Source organism: Zalophus californianus, chromosome 3, assembly GCF_009762305.2.
Source record: "Zalophus californianus isolate mZalCal1 chromosome 3, mZalCal1.pri.v2, whole genome shotgun sequence".
Taxonomy (NCBI): domain Eukaryota; kingdom Metazoa; phylum Chordata; class Mammalia; order Carnivora; family Otariidae; genus Zalophus; species Zalophus californianus.
In genome coordinates this window covers 124,057,751-124,080,493 of record NC_045597.1, presented here as the reverse complement: position 1 = coordinate 124,080,493, position 22,743 = coordinate 124,057,751, and the positions used below count along the sequence as shown (strand labels likewise).

At 33.2% G+C, this 22,743-nt stretch overlaps 1 protein-coding gene across 20 annotated transcripts in view; it reads left to right on the top strand.

The window, feature by feature from the left end:
• The window catches only part of BAZ2B (bromodomain adjacent to zinc finger domain 2B), a 308,079-nt gene that overhangs the window by 223,012 nt on the left and 62,324 nt on the right, over positions 1-22,743 (top strand). For 12 of the 20 annotated variants that reach the window (XM_027589756.1, XM_027589752.1, XM_027589740.1 and 9 more), the window contains 8 exons: positions 5,911-6,121; positions 11,672-11,764; positions 11,880-11,941; positions 15,795-15,860; positions 17,528-17,593; positions 18,971-19,015; positions 19,258-19,290; positions 20,524-20,589. In XM_027589756.1, the coding sequence (XP_027445557.1) occupies positions 5,911-6,121; positions 11,672-11,764; positions 11,880-11,941; positions 15,795-15,860; positions 17,528-17,593; positions 18,971-19,015; positions 19,258-19,290; positions 20,524-20,589 (642 nt within the window). The remainder of the gene's footprint in view (positions 1-5,910; positions 6,122-11,671; positions 11,765-11,879; positions 11,942-15,794; positions 15,861-17,527; positions 17,594-18,970; positions 19,016-19,257; positions 19,291-20,523; positions 20,590-22,743) is intronic. The other 8 variants (XM_027589755.1, XM_027589741.1, XM_027589758.1 and 5 more) reach the window with 2 other exon arrangements.

The following is a 22,743-nucleotide window of genomic DNA, read 5'->3' as shown; positions in this document are numbered from 1 at the left end:
TGACTAACAGATCTAAAATTGTTGGACCAAATATCTTAATCCAGATTTAAAATATTCACCTCAGCTGTTTTACTACCAGAGGCAAGGACTGGGATAGAGAAACAGGTCCCAATCCGGAAAAATATGAGTAAAGTTCCTCCATTCACTTACATAACATTGAGCATTGGAAAAGTATTAGACATCTCAAGTATTAACATGGGAATTGACACTTAATGGCCCAGGACTGCAAATCCATGCTGAAATGGCTGTGGCAAAGTCTTGGTGATACTCAACTTAAAAAACAAAAACAAAAACTCAGTAATTTGGCAAATAGATTACTCAATGAATTGACTTTTGGTGGACTAGTTTACTTCTTTTACTTACATACCCTTTACAGAATCCCAAAATAAATCAGCCTACAAGTATATAAAATCAAAATGGAATGAACAAAAGAAAAATAAAGACAAGCTATGACATCAAATTAAAGCAAGAATGAGACTGAGAATACATTTCATTAAAACCTGAACATGTTGCTGGCAAATCACATATGGACTTAGCTGTCAGTAAAATGTAGGATCCTAGGTAGACAATTCAGTGTCTGTAAGATAAAGTGAAAACAGGCCAATTGCTCATGAGATGTTCAACTATACTTTAGAGTATCGTTTATGAAGAGTAATAGAAATGTTGAAATACAAATCATATTTGAATTAAATTTCATATAATTTTTGAATTTCTGAATATAGAAGTATTTTAAAATTATTCATTTGAATTTGTTTTTATTTTATTATGTTATGTTAATCACCATACATACATCATTAGTTTTTGATGTAGTGTTCCATGATTCATTGTTTGTGTATAACACCCAGTGCTCCATGCAATATGTGGCCTCTTTAATACCCATCACCAGGCTAACCCATCCCTCCACCCCCCTCCCCTCTAGAACCCTCAGTTTGTTTCTCAGAGTCCATAGTCTCTCATGGTTCATCTCCCCCTCCAATTTCCCCCCTTCATTTTTCCCTTCCTACTATCTTCTTTTTTTTTTTTTTTTAAACATATAATGTATTATTTGTTTCAGAGGTACAGGTCTGTGATTCATCAGTCTTACACAATTCACAGCACTCACCATAGCACATACCCTCCCCAATGTCTATCACCCAGCCACCCCATCCCTCCCACCCCCCCACCACTCCAGCAACCCTCAGTTTGTTTCATGAGATTCAGAATTCCTTATATCAGTGAGATCATATGATACATGTCTTTCTCTGATTGACGTATTTCGCTTAGCATAATACCCTCTAGTTCCATCCACGTCATTGCAAATGGCAAGATTTTGGGTTTTTTGATGGCTGCATAATATTCCATGGTATATATACACCACATCTTCTTTATCCATTCATCTGTTGATGGACATCTTGGCTCTTTCCATAGTTTGGCTATTGTGGACATTGCTGCTGTAAACATTGGGGTGCACATACCCCTTCAGATCACTACATTTGTATCTTTGGGTTAAATACCCAGTAATGCAATTGCTGGGTCGTACGGTAGCTCTATTTTCAACTTTTTAAGGAACCTCCATACTGTTTTCCAGAGTGGTTGCACCAGCTTGCATTCCCACCAACAGTGTAGGAGGGTTCCCCTTTCTACGCATCCTCACCAACATCTGTCATTTCCTGACTTGTTAACTTTAGCCGTTCTGATTGGTGTGAGGTGGTATCTCATTGAGGTTTTGATTTGGATTTTCCTGATGCCGAGCTATGTTGAGCACTTTTTCATGTGTCTGTTGGCCATTTGAATGTCTTCTTTGGAAAAATGTCTGTTCATATCTTCTGCCCATTTCTTGATTGGATTATTTGTTCTTTGGGTGTTGAGTTTGATAAGTTCTTTATAGATTTTGGATTTTTAAGTTCTAGTTAGTGTTTAAGGTGTAAAATACCTGAGAGTAAGAAATTTTATTCATAGGTTTTCTCAAGTATTTTTCCATCCTGTATCTTCACTTTGGGAAGAAAATCTCACTACCATTTCCCTTTTCCATGTTACCTAGAGATCACTTCAAACTTAAATCACCTTTCTGGTCTCCATTCAGACTTCTCTCCTTCACATCCAGGTAGTTCTCCCTCCTAAAAGACCCATTGTATTCACCTTCCTTTCCAGCTCTAATTCTCAAGCCCTAATTCAGACCATCATTATTTTTTAAGTGGACAATTCAGACAACTTTTTGTCCCAACCTCTAAACTCTTTTTCAAATTTATGACTACTTGGCGTGTGGTCCTTGAATTACCTGCATTGGAATAGCATGCTGTCCCGAGTTAAAAATGTTGGTCCTTTCGGGGAGAAGATTCTCATTTACCTTTAGACACTACTATGCCTTGTACAAAGTGGTGTCTCAACAAATGTTTAAGTAGTGGAAACTTTTTATAATACATGACAGTCTTATATTGCACTTTTATAGTGCATTGAAGTGTATATTATATGGTGTACTTATTTACTTATGTTAATTATTCTGTTCAGTCTTCTGAAATAAAACATAAATCTTTTTTCTTCTCTGGTATATATAGAAATAAAGGTGTTATTGCTAAAGATTGAAATTAGTAACTTTTGAAAGCAAAATTATAATGGTAAAATAGACCTGATTTGTCACCATATCCATCATGTTGATCATCTGTTTTCTTTTTGTCCTCATCTTTCAAATCTTGACTATTTTCAGGAACCATTTACTATCTTAGTCTTAGAAATTAAGAAAAAATAATAAGCTTACTCTCTTTTGATGCATAATTTCTGATTGACAAAAAAGCTTATAGCATATGAATTAGGTGATATAAATTATATTTGTTTTTTTCTGTGGAAAAGCTTATTGAGAAAACTACATCTTTCTCCCCTTCACAATTATTTTGACTACTCAGTAAGTTAAAGCTGTAACTTAAGCTTCAGATTTTCGTAGCAATCCATTTCTCATTTTCTAAAATCCAGGAGTCAAAAGACTATATATGTAGCACAATATATGCAGTTCCCTTGGCAAGTATTTACTTTATAAATGCCAAGGGCAAAAATGTAAATGATATTGTCACTGTATTTGTCTGGTAAATTTTGGGCACCAAAATAATCTATTCCTTTTTTGACACAGGTGTATTTTCCTAGCTAAATAAAACAACTATTTAAAAATTGTAACTGGATAAAAAAAAAAAAGATTGTAACTGGATAAAAAAGATAAATTGATAAAACCCTTTAAATCTTGGCTAAAGTTTACTTTATTATTAATAAGATACTTTAAAAACTGAATGCAGATTCCTTTACATACTCTTTTTCTTAGTCTCTCCTACTCCAAGTGTCACAAATGTCACTTTTATATTTTTCAATTTATGTGATGCATGCTGCTTGGTGCCTAAGAGCATAATAGAAAAATGAAAACCTAAACTAATCAAAAGCTTCCTATACTGGTGAAGATAAAACTGTTTTGATGGCTTCCTTCTTAGTGGCTTGTGGCATAAAAATGCACAGTTAGTAGAAGTATTGCTCCTATTCCTTTGAAATCTCAGGAAAAAATTTTTACTTTCTTCAGAATTAACTTTTAAAATTATTTTTCACATGAGAATTACTGAAAAGAGTTAGTGTAGATATTATTTTAAACATATAAATATAGACTATATGCATTAGGTTTTTTGACACAGTCCTGCTGTGACATAATCTTGGCCATGCTTTCATGGCTGAATATTATGATCAGTCACTTATCAAGCGTAAAAACATCTTGGTAACAATCAACAACAAATATGTAGTGGTTAAGAGCACAGGTTTTAGAGTAGTCCCAATTTCGAAATACAGTTCTGTTCCTTGTTGCCTCTGTACCTCAGGAAATTATTTAACCTTACTGGGTCTGAATTCCCTCAGTTGAAATGTAGGAACAATAAAACTCACCTTATTGGTTAGAGTTGTTATGAAGATTAAAGTATATAATGTATTGAAAATGCCTAGAACAAACACAGTGCTTGGAATGTGGGAAGTAACTATCATCCATTATGGTAGCAAGAGTAGTATTTGTATTTTTAGTACCTATTTGAATGAAATATTCATAGACTCCTGGCCCCAGGTTAGGAATCATGGCCTAAAATGTAACTCAAGAACTTTTTATTATTTTTGGTTGCAGAATTGCCTACAGTTGTTCAAGCTAAATTCCTAGTTTAAAATTCTTTTGAGAAAAAAGCATATTTTAAAAATCCTTAACCTTCATACTAAAGGAATTCTCTCTTAAAAAAGAAGGAAGAATGAAGGGGGGGAAATTGGAGGGGGAGACGAACCATGAGAGACTATGGACTCTGAGAAACAAACTGAGGGTTCTAGAGGGAAGGAGGGTGGGGGTATGGGTTAGCCTGGTGATGGGTATTAAAGAGGCCACGTTCTGCATGGAGCACTGGGTGTTATACGCAAATAATCATGAAACACTACATCAAAAGCTAATGATGTAATGTATGGTGATTAACATAACAATAAAAATTATTTTTAAAAAGCTAATGATGTAATGTATGGTGATTAACATAACAATAAAAAGGAAGTAAGAAATAATAAAACAATTATTTTAGACGGATTATTTTAAAAGGATGCCTTTCTTATATCTGAACGTATTACTAAGGACAATAAATAAGTGTATTTGCTTTGTTGGACATATGGAGGATAATAAAAACCAGACTCAGATTGTATCTATGCACTGAGCAGGATTATTCCTATAATGCACTAGAATTATGCTGGTGTAGGTGTTTCTGTTGGGGGACTTACAATGAGAAATCTCAAATATATAATATATGCTACGTACCCCATCATCAGCTTTAGAAATTATCATCTGGCCAATTGTTTTATGCCTCCATCTACTTCTACTCTTCCATAATTTGCTAAAGCAAATCTAATACATCTTATTTCATCTGTAAATTTTCAATGTGTATCTCTAGAAGATAAGGACTCTTGTTTTCTACAAGAGTACCATTATCACACTTTAAAATGAGAATTTCTGGATATCATCAAATGTTGGGCATTGTTCACAGTTTCAATTGTTCCTTAGTTATCATAATTATCTGAAGTTTATTTGAATCAATATCTAGATAAAATGTATTTGATACATCTTTTAAGGCTCCTTTATTATTCTTACAGTTGCTTTTTTTTTTAACTTCTTAAAATTTCTTTGTTGAAGAAACTGGGTAATTTGTAGAATTTCCTACAGACTGGATTTTGCTGTGTAGTTTAACATATACTTATCCTATTTTTCCTATAAAGTCATAGAAATAGGTCCAGCCTTAATCAAATCTAGGCTTGATTTATTTGGTTGGGGGGCAAGATTAATTTATAGGTGATGGAGTGAACCTCCATGAGGAGGCTGATGTCTGTCAAGTTGTCTCTATTTGGGTGATTGCCAACCATTCAAGTTCAATGCTTAGATCCATAAATTCATCAGGTATTGCACAAGTGTTGATATTCTAACTTACACATTCCTTCTTGATTTATTAGCTATAATATTTCTATAAAGAGAAACTTCCGTCTGTTATTTGGATAGCTTCATGATTGGTTGAACTGATAACACATGAAAACAATCTATAGGGTTGTCATCACACAACTAATATTTTCAAATACCTGCCAACTTTGTGGTCATTATAGTTCAGAAATGGTGATTGATATATCTCCATGTGTTTATAGATACATATGTTTATAAATATATTTATAGATACAGATCTCTCTATGTATTTAATGTTGAAGTCATTAAAGTAAGAATACCAAAGATACGCCAAAGGCAATGAACAATTATAAATTTAATTTAAAAAATAAAATTCCTAAGATTTGTACTAGCTTTTATAAATTTCAAAATATCTGAATTGACTTAGAATTTTCTGATCTGTTGATCACTTGTGTTTATTATGTTTTAATATATTATTTCTATAAAATGTTAATTAAAAGGGAATGCAGTGGTGTCTTTTGAAAGAAGAGGATGTCATTCCCCGTATCAGGGCAATGGAAGGCCGTAGAGGAAGACCACCAAATCCAGACAGACAACGAGCGAGAGAGGAATCCAGGATGAGACGTCGGAAGGGTCGACCTCCAAATGTGGGAAGTGCTGAGTTTCTAGATAACACAGATGCCAAATTGCTAAGAAAATTGCAAGCTCAAGGTAAGAAATATAATATATACAACACTGTAATAATCATACTAAAAAAGTCTGTATCTCTTATGTTTTTGACTTATGAATGATTGATACTGCTCTCACTTTCTAAAAGTAGATATTTCTGTTAGAATAAAAATGAGAAAATAAAATCCCACTGGTAACTGGAGTTCTTTGATTAGGTAAGCTCCTTTCAAGAGCCATACTCATAAACACATTATGCCCTATGTGTTCAGAACTACAAAGGTGGGGGATAAGCTTTTAAGGCTTGCACAGAAAGGGAATCAACCAGCACTTGGCACATGCCTTAAGGTTGTGCCAACATTCTGGAAATTCTCATTTTAACAGCTCCCGATTCCTTGAGGTGGTACAAGGGAATAACTCCAAAATATGTGGATCTGTGGAGTAAATTTTCAGTTAGAGAACTCCAATTACTGGTAAGTAACCCCAGTCTTTTTAGTTTGAGTTCTTCTGTAGTCTGGATATATCACACATATTTTCAAAATGGCCAACTAATAGATTTAAGTCAAAAAGTATTTAAGATCACTAGAAAGTGTTACTTATCAAGCACAAAGTGCTCATAATAACCTCAAATGTGTTGTAACTCCAAACTACACATAGATTATCAACATGAAGTTCCCATGCTATGTCTGACACAGAGAAAGCCGACTAAAATAAAACAGTTCTGTTATGAGTTACCAGTTATAAATGTGAAGCCTCTTAAGGCTGTACATGTGTTGGTGTCTTATAGTCACAAGCATGTATGTAAACATATATATCAATATAAAATAAAGGTTTAATAATAAAAATTGACTTAAAAGACTAATAGGATTTTACTTCTTCTCATGGTTTTTTTCTGGAGAAAAAGCCATCATAATACTGACTTCTTTATTGCTGCTTTGTTTTTATTATAAAACAGACACCCACAACAAAAACTCATAGAACAGAATGCTTCACAATAAAGAGACACTCATTCTCACTCACTTTAAAATAAAAGACACTCATAAGCGGTATCATTATTAATAGTTTTTTGTAAACCTATCCAGAAATGTATACACATACTCCTATATACACACACACAGTCATATGATACAATATATTATACATACACATGTATAATATATTGTATTATATATATATCCTTTTTCACTTCTAAAATAAATAAATGAACTTATACATCCTATTCAGCTTGCTTTTTTCCACTTAATTTATCTTGAACATCTTTCTGTATCTGCACTTAAAAATCAACCTTATGCATTTAATAGCTGAATAGTAAGTGATGCACTATGTATGGCTCTACCATACTTCATTTAATCAGTGTTTTGTGATGATCTTTTGAGCTGTTTCCCAATCTTTGCTATCACAAACAGTCCTGCAATAAACAGATACTACACATTTATTCATATCCTTCTATGGGTATGGCTATCCATAGTATAAAATTGTAGAGATAGAATCTTTGAATCAAAGTGTATGTGCATTTTCAATTTTGGTAGATAGCAGGCAAATATTGTCTCCAAAAAAAGTTGTACTAATTCATACTTCCACTAATAGCATGTAAATTAACTGCCTGGCATATAACTTAATGTCATATAAGTTTTTCTCTGCCGTAGTATGTTAGTGAAATTTTTTTTAGTTTATTTATTTATCAATTTAAGTGATCTCTCACCCAACGTGGGGCTCAAACTCACAACCCCAAGATCAAGAGTTGCATGCTCTTCCAACTAAGCCAGCCAGGCAGCCCATTTGTGAAATTTTTATGTTATTTGATTTGGTTTCTGTTAAGACTTTCATCTCCCCTGAATAGTTACTAGTGAAGGCTGAAAAAAAGTTATTAACAGATACAGCCATAAATGATGAGTTTTAAAATTAATATTTTCAATAATCCACTGACTCTTCTGATGAATGTATAATAGTGATGAGTATACATTGTTTGCCTAAAATAAGAAAGCTTAAAATTAACTGATACCCAAAGCATGGGCTCTTCACGCATATCATGCATATATAATACAAATACTATTAATACTTAGTATCTAAAATGGTAACTTTATATTTGCAAAATTAATTAAATTTTATTTTTAACAATATAGAAGCTAATTACTAAGTTTACCCAAATGTTTTTCTCCCTCTAGATTTCAATTTGGTTTGTATTCCCTTACATAGGTCTCCCTTGTTGTGTTATGTTGCATTTTGCCAGTTCTCTTACCTTTGACCTGATAAGGTATATATGTTTTTTCTCAACAAGTATATAAATGTTAAATATTTAACAGTAAATAAATAATTATTATTAATATTTAGAAGTATATATGGTAAAATATGCATGTTTTTTCTTGGGAAGAAAGGAATGAATCATTTTATCACCCCTTTTACTTCTAAAAGGCTTCTACATTAACAGTTTGAGGGGGTTATCTGAGGGGATTCTAGCAGTTTCTGTTATATATTATTATTCTACTAGGCCTCAACTAGACTGAAAAATTAGACTTAATTTGAAGAAAAGTTCAGAACAGTAAAATAAATGCAAACTTTGTACATCCAAGCATTATGAAATGAGAGCTCTCTAATTTCTCAAGAGAATAAATATAAGAATCTGAGAGGGTTTCAATATGAAAAAGATTTTTAACCTAATAAATAAACTTGCCAATACCATTAATACCTTAAATTTTCTAAGATATCAGATAGTACCTTTCCATTTCATATATCGTAGAACCTGAGATGCTATAGTCATTGCAATGCACCATTATTTTAAGATGTACACAAAGAAAGAAAAGTGCTGCCAATTGTCAGACACATTCTGATTTTAGACTGTGTTTAAAAATGCACCTTACTATCAAAGAACTGGGGTATATCTAAAATATCCCTAATCGTGTGTGTAAACTATTTCAAAAATAGACTTTTATCTTCGAAATTTAAATAGGTAATTTCTTAGTCCATAAAAGATATTTTCAAAATTGATATTTCAAAAGTTAGTTATAATAGATAGTGTATTCAGCAACCATAATCTAAATTAATGAGAAGCTGTTGGGAGCAGTTTATTTCTCAGAGTGTGAGTGAATTTTCTAGGTCTTCTCATTCTCCTTCCTCCATAGTGTTTCTAACTTTTAAAAACATTTTCCAACTACTCATAATGTAAAGTTTAAGCTATGTGAATTTTTAATGATTATTAAGAGTTTTATCCTCCTTGCTAAAGTAAAAAGATATAGGTTGAACTTTTTAATGGTTTTCTGTCCTAAGGGTTTAAAAATAAAAATTATTGTGTACTTGTGTGGGTCTTGAAGTTGGCCAGTACTTTCATACACAAATACACACCTAAATATAGCATTTCTTTATTATAAGCCAGACTTCTGTTTGAGACCATCAGTTTAGCTTGAAACAAAAGATCACACCTATGCCACATTTTCTAGGTCACATTTTTTTTAACCACTTGACACATCTTTATATTTTAAGGTAGACTTAGGTCTTTATAGTAGAGTTCAGTGAAAGCTTTCAGTTCTTTAATGTTAGAAAAATAGTCGTCTGGTACTGTCATAGGTGAGAACAGTATCCGTCAGGTGTATTATTATTGGAGTTTGCTGATTCTGCAACCTCGTTTATAGATTTTTATTTCCCAGGGTATTTAGTGAACAGAAGATCCTTTTTATGTGGCTTAGGAATTTTTGATGATGCTTATAACCTAGTGTTGAAAATTATTGGAGGATTAGAGATATATTTTAGCAGCATCTTCCGTTTCATCTTTCATTAACAATTCCAGTTTACTAGATCAAATTAGACTCTTTACATCCCATCTCCTTTTTTAAAAACTTGTTGGTAGAAAATAAGCCATAGTAACCAAGGTCACCTCAGCTATTACAAGGACATAGGGTTAGGTTCTTATCTAAAATCTCAAGGCATACAACTTTTCTTAAAAGTTCTTAGAATTAGTAGCATATAGACTGTGAAGTCAGAAGGACATGGGTTTGTATCTTGGCTTTGCTATTTAACTTTTGTGAGCCTTAGTTATTTCATCTATAAACTGGGCATAATGTTGCCTAGCTCATAAGATTGTTGTGAAGATGAAACAAGTTCATGTAAATTTAATACAGAAGTTTAATAAATGGCAGAAATTATTAGTAAAGCTCAAGTAATTCAGGTGTTTTTTTAAGATTTTATTTATTTATTTGAGAGAGAGAGAGAAACAGTATGAGAGGGGAGAAGGTCAGAGGGAGAAGCAGGCTCCCCGCTGAGCCGGGAGCCTGATGTGGGACTCCATCCCAGGACACCAGGATCATGACCTGAGCTGAAGGCAGTCGCTTAACCAACTGAGCCACCCAGCACCCTCAAGTAATTCAGGTGTTAGCCAGTCATATTCATTACTGAATATAATATATAAATTTCTTAAAACTCATCTGCTACGAAGTTTAAAATAATGTCTAATGTAAGGCGGTATTTTATGAGTGATACTATGACACACCACTTTTATAGTTAAAAGTATTCTGACCAAGTTTGCCAGCAGAAGAAAGTATTACATTACATGCTTTCTGTTATCAGTTACCTACTGCCACAGTAATTCTGGGAAACAGCCAACCACAAAACTTGAGTGATGTACAACACTAGGTATTAATTGTTGCACAGATGGAAGCAGTTGGAGGGAAATTCGGCAGCTCTGCTGATCTTGGCTGGACTTGTTCACATATGTGAAGTCAACTGACTCCACGTGTCCCAACCTTCAGCAGCCTAGCCCAAACATGTCCTCATAGTAAAGGGCAAGGGACAAGAGTAAAAATAGAGAGAGTACAGGTATATTTTCAAACTTCTATGTGCATCACAACTGCTAACATCCTGTTGGCCAGGGAAGATCACACAGCTGACCTCAGCATCAGGGAACAAGAAAATATATTTTACCTCTTGATGAGAGGAACTGCAAAGTCACATTGCAAATTACATGGAGAGAGGAAAGAATGAACAGTTGGGACCATTTTAATTATGTCAGTCTGTCCCGGTTTCATACATTTGTCCTTAAAACTTGAAGGACTAGGTTGTCTTTGAAACTCACTGACATTCTGTACTCTTTTTATTTAGGAGATTTAGATCCTCTCCTTTATAAATGAAAATGTCACTGGATTCAAAAACTTTACCACTTATATAGCTGATTGAGATACTGAGTTTTAGAGGCTTTATATTTGTTCGATTTGGAGTTCTTTTTCCTTTTTATATATTCTGTTATTTTTAAGACTGAAGCTAAATCACTATTTTTGCATATTAGCTGCTATTTTCCTACAAAGTGGGGATTACATGAAATGTGAAAAAATATACTTAGATTGACCTCTATGAAGAGGATTAAAAGAAGTATCATTTTTGTGTAGTTCTGTATATGGGGTCATATTTGGTGAAATGATTTGGCAGTTTCTACAGGAAAGGGACAGGAGATTTTCTGCCACACCATTCTCCCAGTTGGTATCTAACCTTAGGCAATTTTCTTAAAAATTATGTCTTTCATGATGATACCAGTTTCACACAGTTATTGTTCTTAGGTTAGCAGTTATGTAAAGTTGTTAATAGTATTCCTTGAAATTTTGTGTGTTTCAGAAATAGCCAGACAAGCAGCGCAAATAAAGCTTTTGAGAAAACTTCAAAAGCAGGAACAGGCTCGAGTTGCCAAAGAAGCCAAAAAACAACAAGGTGGGTGATTTAAATGCAAACATAAACATGAAGAGTAAGTATTGGGGAATTCATAAGAAGCTTCTCCTCTTCATTCCCTTGCTGATGATATCTGTGCTTTGGTTTTTCACCATAGCAATAATGGCTGCTGAGGAGAAGAGAAAGCAAAAAGAACAAATAAAGATTATGAAACAACAGGTACGTTTATGCATTGCAACTGATTTTTAAAACACAAGTGTTATATCAGGGTTCTATTGGTATATGTATGTATGTACGTTATTTTCATTTTGATTTCTGAAATAACAGTATTTCACATTAATGTTAATGTATCTTAGAAAGCTGTCCTCTTGCATTAGCTAAAATTCACCTCATCTTTTTAAGATTTTATTTATTTATTTGAGAGGGAGAGAGAAAGAGCGTGCAGGCAGAGGGTGAGGGAGAAGCAGGCTCCCTGCAGGGAGCCCAAAGCGGGACTCTATCCCAGGGCCCAGGACCCTGGGATCATGACCTCAGCTGAAGGCAGATGTTTAACCAACTAAGCCACCCACGTGCCCCTAAAATTCACCTCATTTTTGAACCAGACCTTCTACTTCCAAGTTTTTAGAGAATACCAAAAAGTAAATCTAAGTATTTTTAATATCTTGATAGAGTTTGAATATAAGTGGACATCTTGAACAACTTTCAAACTTTTTAAAGTAGTGTATCAGTAAATGAAGGCTATTGCTTGAATGTTCATATTTTAGTAGGAAAAGCCAGTTGTAATGAAACATAAAATATGAGTAAAAAGTTAAACTGAAGTTATATAGAATAGGGTTTGTTCCCACTGTTTCTGAATGCTTAAAAATTACTACTACAAAAAAAAAAAAAACAAGAAAGCACTTCTTCAGCGTATCCAGCATTCATTCTATCTTATGTCTACAATATCTTTCCCCTATGTAGTTTTCAAAATTAAGGATAGGTAAATGAAGTGATTTTTAAATTTTTATAGGTAAAGCATTACATGACAAGATCTTCAACTTCATTTAAGATGGGAGTGTGTGAACTACTCTGCCATCTCCACATATTCACATAACCATTAAAGCAGAAAGGAAATGGGGGAAACTACAATTTGTTTAAATTTTTTAACAGCAAGTAGTTATTTCTGAGTATGAAATGAAGTAAATTATGTTACTGTATAAATAGCTGCTAAATAAATGGGTTGGGCTGGTTGTGATGTGGCTCTTTCCAAGGTTCCTTCCAGTTTTGGCTAAGGCAGTGGAATTAGGGAGAGTTGATGGGCAATGGGGAACCAGAACTTAGTCTGTAGTCAAGGAGCTGAGGTTGAATATGTTCTCTGCTGCTTAATATTTTGTGACCTTAGATGAGTTATTTAACCTCTGTGTCTCTGTTTCCTCCATGGTAAAAGAAAATAACTGCATTAGCTAACAATTTAATGAGGTCGTGAATGTAAAATGTCTATCACAATGCCTAGCACAAAACAAATGCTCACTTTTTAAAAGATATAAAAACACCAAACTATATGGTGTACTCCCTTACTGTAATTTAATGTAGTCAATTGTAAACTTGAATTCTTTCCTTAGTTTGTTGATTGTGACTGCTAAAGACACTATAAGATTGACTTAAAAATATGTAGTCTCATAAATACATTTATTAAAATATTATATTTACTATATATTACATATATATGTAAAAATAGTTTATATTTCATTTTAAGTGAAATACTATTTTTTTATGGCTTAGCCTATTTCCTGATGGCTAGAGACCCATCAAATCCCATCCGCACTGAAAGGTCAGCTTTGTGATCCTAAACTCTTGAAGTGGCTACACCCTAAGCCTACATAGTTTTTGCTGCTCATCAAACAAAGCATTGGGGTCCCAAGGTTCCAGCAACAGTAATACAAATGAACTGATATTAGATATTCATCGATATTTGTCTGAAGGTAGTCTTGTAATACCATTTGACTTATTCCTTGTTGCCAACAAAGTGAATCAAAGTCTAGCAAGGTTTTCTCATCCTCTGGGTTATTTTTTCCACCTAGTAGGCCTAAAATGTCACCATATAGTCCTCAAAGCAATTTTCTGGACGCTTCCAGCAGCATTATTATGAAGCAAATGGAGCAAAAGCATTGGAATCTAACCAGGTCTTCTCTGTACTTAGTATTTGACTTTAAGCAAAATATATACCCTCCAGGAACTTCAGTTTTCTTTTAGGTTAAAAAAAAAGATAACTTCAACTCCCATGTTGTTTTTTAAAGGATCAATAAGATATTTTATGTAAAGTGCCCAGTTCAGTGCTTGGGTACTCAATATTATAAGGTGACCCAATATTATAATTTATGAAAAAGGTTTATCTCTGCTAATATCAATGACAGCACTACCAAATATGTGTACATATATATGAATCACTTGGACAGCTAAGATAAAGTTCTGACTGATTGTACTTAAGTCCAAGATTCTATACCTATCTCTGTGCTTAAGAGAAGAATGAATGACTTTTGCTGACTTGAGAACATACCACCTTATAACTTTATGGTTAACAAGAGCAGAAAAATTAAATCACAAATGTGCTTTACTTAGGTCTCAAGTTCTAATCTAAATAAATATATCAAATGTGGATCAAGTACAGCCTTCTCTAAGATTTTGAAATGAAATAAAAGATACACTTGGATTTTTATGTTTGGCAAGCTATAATTAATATTCAATACTAAGTAGGATCACCAAAAACAAAATTATAGAATGGTATCAGTCTTCTAAAATCAGAACAGTAATTTCAGAAATCTCATTTTCCTGCAGTAGAGCCCTGCAGGGAATCAATAACATTAGTGTGGGGGGAAAAAGGAATAAGTTTTAAAACACTAAGCATAGCTTTAAAACGTGCACCAGCATCTGGAGATTGGGGTGGGTACTGTAATAGAAAGTAGTACGAAATGTGTTGGTCCTAGAAATCCTAGGACAAGTGCAATTTGCAAGTGGAACAATTTGGGTAGGTTTTGTTTTCGTTTTTGTTTTTTAAACTATGTATTCTCATCAGTGCCAATCTGGGAATTTCAAGGGGATTTATGAACATGAAATTGTTAACAGTGTACTTATAGCATATTGCATTTTAAAAAATCACATGTAAAGTTCTTATCAAACTTTACATGATCATTAAATTCTGAAACAATAACTATTATGTTCAGTTTAGGCAATGTGAATACCTAGTATGTCATGTGAATCATTCCCTTAGAATGTTAAATTGTAATCAATCCATTTTTATTTATTTATTTATTTATTAGAGAGAGAGTGCGAGCAGAAGGGACAGGGAGAAGGAGAAGCAGGTTCCCCGCTGAGAAGGGAGCCCCACTCGGGGCTCCATTCCAGGACCTTGAGATCATGACCTGAGCTGAAGTCAGATGCTTAACCAACTGAGCCACCCAGGCGCCCCAATAATTAATCTACTTTTAAATAATATTAGATTACTTCTGAATTTGACTTATTGTAGTCATTAAAAGTAATGCCATGTTATCATGTTATTCACTATGTGAAATAAATTATGGTATGGAAATTGTTGATAATTATTACAGTTGCATGGCACTCTATACTTTTTAAGCATTTTAATTTCATCATAACAGTGAGTAAAGGACAAGCACCTATTTTAGACAAGAGTAGTTATTTGTTCAAGATCATGCCATGAATGACAGTAACTCAGGATGAGCCTTCGGTTTTCTGACTCCTGAGGTACTATTTTTTCCTATTATTCTGACCTATATTTATCTCAAATTAGATATTGCTTGTATTTGCATACAGGCTAAATGAGTTTAATTACCTTGGTTGACCTGGTTTCTATATACTTATTTAGCATTTATACTTCACAAATTGTTTTGAGAAATTTTATGAAATCATATTAATTTAAGACATGAATGTATATATGATGTTAAGCTAAATCATTAAGTTTTATATCCAGCATGGGCAACCTTTGGTAAACGTGTACTTATATCATTTGATTCCACTTAAATACTTTTCACCTATATATTTAGTTTATTGTCTTAAATTATCATTATTTTTTCTACAGGAAAAAATTAAAAGAATTCAACAAATCAGAATGGAAAAAGAACTTCGAGCCCAGCAAATTCTAGAGGTAGAACTCTTAAATTTGATATAATTAAAGTAATTAGTCATATATCTTAAAGTCTACAAAAATAAAAATTTTACCGACATGATCTCTCACTCATACAAATTAATATGTTCATCAGAAATTCTCTTTAAATGTAACGCATAGAATAAGACCTTATCTGAACCTTACTTAGCAAGCTAATCTAATCCTAACAGTAAAAACGCAGAAAATAAGACAAAACAGAAAAAGAGGAAACCTCTGAGCAGCCAGTATAGTTGTCAGAAAGTTCCTGTGCGAAAACTCATGTTCTTTACTTTTAGAAAACTCATTAGGACTTATAGTCACATATTTACTTTCAATTTAGAAATAAAACATTATAAAAGTAAAGTAAATTTTCAGTGTAGAAACAGTTTAACTAGCTTGGTTTTCTAATATACCCCTCTTCCCTGAAGCTACTGGAATAGGGCTAGAGGACATATATTGGCAACAGCAAAAGTAATAGCCAAAAGACAGCAAGGGAAAATGCAGAAAAACTCCAACCCGCATATATAGGAATTCAAAAGCCTAGCAAGAGTGTGTAATTTTATAGTTGAATAGCAAACAATTTTCAACACCTTAATGGCCAAAATACATTACTCTATCGAACTGTGTAGTATAATAATTGATGTTCAGAACAATGGCCCTGAGTCATCAAGAAAAAGCCAAATTGTGTTAAGTGTACTATGTCTGACCAGGCATATGTCTCAAAATTATTTTCATCCAAAACTGTGAAAATAAACCTTTAATGTTTAAAATTATTATAACCTCTCAGCTATTCAGGAAACCATTGCCATATAAAACAATTCCTTGAGGACTCCAGATAGCTGAGATTTTCTATTACAGTTTTTTTCTGTGCAGAAATATACACATATTTCCTTATCCACTTCAAATTAATTTTAAAACCCACCAAATAGAAAATATGCCTATCTTAAAGTAAACTGACAATAATTACTGGATGGTCATCAAACTACTAGATAAAGACTTTAAGATTATGAAGCTCAAGTTTGATAGCATATCTTGATATTCAAAATGTACTTCATGAAATATGTTTACTTAAAAAAAAAGCCTTTAATTAACCACATTGTACAGCTAGAGAAAATGAAATTTAATGTTTCATTTAAATCATCTGAGTAATGGATTTCTTTATCTCAAATTTCAAGTGTTAAAAAAGAAATTTCAAATAAAGTGGACTCGTGCATTTTTAATGTGTTACTGTTTTATTCATTAAATAACTTTTATCGGTTAAAATCCACCCCATTTTCTAAATTTTCAACAATGATTGTATTTTACTTTTAAAAATCAGAAAAAAAGATAATACATTCCACAAAATCAGTTTTTTTCTAATTAAGTTTTGAGTTAAATGACAATAACTCTCAGTTATTTCAGACTTTTAACAGAGATTGAAGAGGAAAAGCTGACACACTCTTATGCACTTAAGAACTTTTGTATATCTTCATGCTAATCTATACATTAAAAATGAAATTAGTATGTTAAATATAATGTTAACTGGAGGGAAATCTGTAATTGTCTACGTATATGTTACATATTGTTTTGTACCTTGTGAGACATGTAGCTCCATTTTCAAGTCTGAGATTATTTTCAAGTTGTAGTGGTGCTGTTGCATGACTTTGAGACCTGTTTTGCATGCACAGGCTAAAAAGAAAAAGAAGGAAGAAGCAGCAAATGCCAAATTATTGGAGGCCGAGAAACGAATAAAGGTTAGTTTAGATGAGAACCAGAGTTTTTATTTTTCAAAAATAAAAACTGTGTGATGTTACAGCAGTATCAATTATATGAAAAAAAATAGCTCTCCTCAAAATGATTATCTTAAAAAAATGTTTAGCACAGATACATGTGTATAATGTGTGCTTTTATTGTATGTATATCGTATGTATATGTTTTTTTAAATTTCATTATATGGGTTTTATGTGATGATTTGAGCTCTTTAAGTAGCAAACGTCAAATCAGAAATGCAAACTATTGCATAATACCTGTATATAGTTTTGCTGAATCAGAATGATCTTCCCAAAGCTATTTTGTGTTGTTGATGTTTATGTTTCAAATTGTGTCCCAAATCTGATTCTCTACTTAGATTATAACTTTATCTTGGTTAATGTCCAGCAACTGTCTTAATTATTAAAAAATGAAGAGCCTACAGAAACAAAAACCTAACTTGAGCAAATTGTTATTTGCCAATAATAAAATTAGCCATTGTTAATTATTGTAAAGTTTTGGTTTTGATTTTCTGTCATGAAGCATTAGAGTTGGACCCCCTAACCACACACACACACATTCTACCCCTCACCTTCCACTTTTTCTCATAATTAATTACTGAAAGACGGCAGCTGAGTGATCCTGCTGATTTTGGAAACAGACACAATTATATCCTGTAAAGCCAGGGAACTGTTAATTACCTTTTCTACATTGACTCTCTTACTTTTTTCTTTAGATTTCTACCCCTTTTCATCACTTCCCTTAATATCATCTAGATTTTTATCTTTATAAGAATATTTAAATTGATGACATTTGTAGAATTGCTTGCATTAAGCCTACCCCTTTGGGTAGTGCTCTTGAATTAGAGCTGAGCATGAAAAACTTATGCTGATCTCAGTCTGTTGTTACTTTCATTCATAGATAGTGTACAGAAATGTATGGATGCTGTTAAGGTACAATATAGTGTATTTGGGAATTTATGTTCAGAGTGGAGAGAGTTCTAATTAGCTGGATTTGAGGGTTGCTCTATATAATGTATTCAAATAATTTTGAAGATACATGTATCAGTTGTATCCGATATGCTCTGACCGTTTAGCTAGTCAGTTCAGTGAATGTGCCATTGAAATATGCTATTAGGTTATTGAATTTTAAGTTTAAATGGCTACTGAATAAGATCCTTGCTACTATCGTCTAATCTGTCTGTATTAAGTAGGAGCATATGAAATTGCCACCATATAAGTAAAAAATGATCAAATATATGCAATTCCATGTGGCTCGACCTAATGGAAGATTATAGAGTCTCAGAAAAGGAACTTTTAATACTTGTACTATGTTCTAAATCTTCCCTAAGAATTATATATTAAGAGTTTCTTATTTTTAAGGAAAAAGAAATGAGAAGACAACAAGCTGTTCTTCTGAAGCATCAGGTCTGTATACATATAGTTATACAATTGTTGAAATGTACATTTTATAATTTTTCTTAAATCTATTTTGGGGAAAATCTTCAAAATGTTTTCTTAAAAGTTTCCAAAGTAATTCCTGCTTAAGTTTTTCCTTCATCTTATGGTTTATTGTCTTGCTTTGGTATTGGTGTCTTTGGGGGGTTAAAAATTGGTTTCATGACTCTGTGATTTCTGTTTCATAATGTTGTGCCAACTCTTTCTACCAGGAGTTGGAGAGGCATAGACTAGATATGGTATGGGTATGTTTATTTTTGTACATCTAACACCGCATTGTGATTTGGTTGTGATATGGTTGTCATAGCAATGCATACAGTGTAGCACTGGCTGCTGTCATATTACATACTGCTGCATGGCTTTACAGCACAGTGCATTGCATACATCTGCTTGTCTGTCCGTAAAGAAGTATGATACAGCTCCAAGATTGCGAATTGAATTTTGCAAGCCTCATATAAGGCTGCTGTCTAAAAATTTACATTACTGATGTCACAATGAAAGTTGGATCACTGTACCATTAGACATAATAATGACCCATATTCTCCCATCATTCTAGGTGCAAAACTGCCATTGAATACAATGGGAATTTTGAGTTAGGTTGATGAGAGAATATGAAATATATTCTGGTTTTATAGACAAAATTTTGGAAATAATTTTAGAAATATCCCTTTGGGGGGACCAAATACATTTAAACAAAATGAATTCATTAGATATAACTGTGATTTTTTTATTTTAAAATAAAATGACATGATCAAAACTAGTGCTTACCTTATTTTCATACTGTGCGTTTTAGATTCCATTCATTAGCCCATGGTGCAGCTTTTATGGTCTTAAATAGTGCATCAAGTGGCAGACATCAGTAAATAGGAATATCCCATTTCATTGGTGTTGGTTTGTGAACCACGACTAGTTTAAATTGGTATAAAAGCTCTTAAAAAAAATCTTTCTAATTTGTTGGTGGCCTATTGAATTTACAAAACGATAGCATGCTTGAAATAAAAATAACTTAATTCTAAAACCATGAAGTAAAAGTGATTATAAATCAATTTCTGCCTGATCTAAAAATTCAAGAACAATACAACCTTTAGCTTAATTGGCCTATAGTACATATTTGTGGTTTTTCTAATAGCAGATGTAAGGTAACTGACCTGTTCCAGCCAACCATTATGCTTTTTGTTCTGCCAGCTTTTGAAGGAGCATCACAACTGACCATAAGTAAATCTTGTATGCTTCTGTTTACACTGTCTCCATGTTCATTGCTTTACCTTTTTGCTTTTGATTGTTCTTGTATTTGCTTTCTAAACCTGAACTAAAACATGCACAGACTGGCCATTCTTGTCTTATATTTAGTATTTACTGTGACTTGTCTATAAATGCTAAACATGCTATACTGAGTTTTGTTTTGTTTTGTTTTGTTTTTCCATTTCAAAATCAAACTATAATTATAGTTATTTTCCTAATTTTATCTGGCTTAATAGGAACGAGAGAGAAGGAGACAACATATGATGCTTATGAAAGCTATGGAAGCTCGTAAAAAAGCAGAAGTAAGTGCATGTTTCTAGAAAAATATTAGTATTTTTTCCTAAAGCATTGGTTTTTCTAAATGTAAATTTTTCATAGTATAGGTTTGTCATGGTTCACTGGCTTTCACAAGCAAGCCAAATATTAAAAGTAATAACTGTTAGAACATAAAAGAATGTAGGAACAATTCCAATCTATGTGTTAATTTTCTTGGCTGAGATTTTAATTATCTTTTTTTAATGTAGTGAATGGTATTTGCTTGGATAAAAGTAGTTATTTATTACTGTAACTAGAGTTTCACAAAATTAATATTACAGCATGCCTAAACAAGTCCTGTGTGTCCTAACTGAAACACCAGTCAGTCCAAACATGGACTCCTCCCTTCAGAATTATTCTTTACTGTTCTATTTGTAAAATTGGGCTTAAGTACTTTCCTTAAAATAGACTTTTAACAGATAATTCAGAATAAGGAAATTATTGAAATAAGTCAAAATGAGCTTATTTGGAATGTAATAGAAAGCAATTAAAGGTTAAAATATATATATTACAAAGGAATGCACTGTGTATTAGAAGCAGTTGAATAGAGGTATGGCCATGATATCCAGGGCACTGGAGTGTGAGAGACTCAGAATTCCCATACTGACTCTGAACCAACTTGCTTTACCTCTTCAGGCTCAATTGCTTCTTTCTTCCTTTCTTCCTTCCTTTTTTCCTTTCTTCCTTCCTTCTTCCTTCTTCCTTCCTTCTTCCTTCCCTCCTCTCCTTCTGTTTTTTTGTTTCAAATTTTTATTTAAATTCTAGTTAGTTAAAGGTTATTTCTTCTTTTAAATTGAGATAGTGATACTTACCTCCTAGGATTATAAGATTATCAACTGAGATAAACATTTAATAAATGAGAATTAATAAAAATAACAGTTCAGTCTGGAAGTTGGAGAGGCCTGTATTTCAGTATTTTGGCCTCAGCTCATCTATCATTATAGATTTCTAATATAGGGAGAGACAAAAGTATATTGCTTAGGAACCTGGACATAAAAAAAAAAAAAAAAAAAGGAACCTGGACACTGTAACCCAATTACCTGGATTTGAATTCTGGTTTCAGTGCTTTCCAGCTGTATGACCTTAGGCAAGTTATTTCACCTGTCTGTGATTCAAATTTTTCATCCATAAAATAGAGATGATACCCGTTCCTATTTCATTTTGTAGTAATGATTAAATGGGTGTATATCTGTATGAGTGTATGAGTAAAGTTTCTGGAACAAAGTGTAGCGCCACACAGTGCTGATAGTTCTTTATCACTCCGCATGTGTTTGCTGTGTACAGTGGGCCTAGCAAGATGCATAGCCAGGTTGGGAACTACTAACAGAGATTACCTCTAAAGCTTCTTCTAGCAATCACTTCTTGTGACTCTCCTAAATTTCATGGAAGTTTTGCCTTAACATTTTTCTTACTGTCTTTCCTTCCAAACCTGTTAATTATCCAGGCCCACTGACAGCCTCTACACCTAACATAACAGAGAGTCTATGTGTAGATTTATAACCATAATCTCTGAAAAATCACAAGCAGAAAAAGAGAAAGGCAACAGATTTTGAGAACTGGAGTGGCTGTTATCTCTGTTCCCTTCTAAAAGCAGTATGGCAGTGGGAGGGGTAGGAAAGGGGATTAATTAAAAGCTCAACCTAATTTCCTCCAATATGGAGTGATGGAAACTGAAGGAACAACTCAGGAAAAATACCTAGAAAATCCCTCAAGAGACAAGTTCCTTTCTACCAAGTATACTTCTTTCCAGAGGACTAAAAAAAAGCCAGGGCTTGCCATTCTGATTTTTCCTGATGGGGAGAAAAGCTAAAGAAAGGCACAATAATGACAATAACCCAGAGCATATCTCCAGATATACTAGAATTTAGTAGAAGGGGAGAACCCAAGAGTAAGAGTAAGATCATCAAAGAGAGTAAATGCCCAGATTTAATTAAAATTAAAATTAAAAGGTGCCCAAAGCCCAAAAGGCATGACCTCTTCCATTGGTTAGTCATATTTCCTATTGCCTGGGAGGAGAGTAGGAAAAGCTGCTGAAGAGAGGTGGGCAAGATCTGGTTTGAGTGAAAGATAGCAGCCACAGGATAAATGAAGATAATTAAAATTAAACCTAAGAAGCCACAAAAGACCAAGAGCACCTTTCA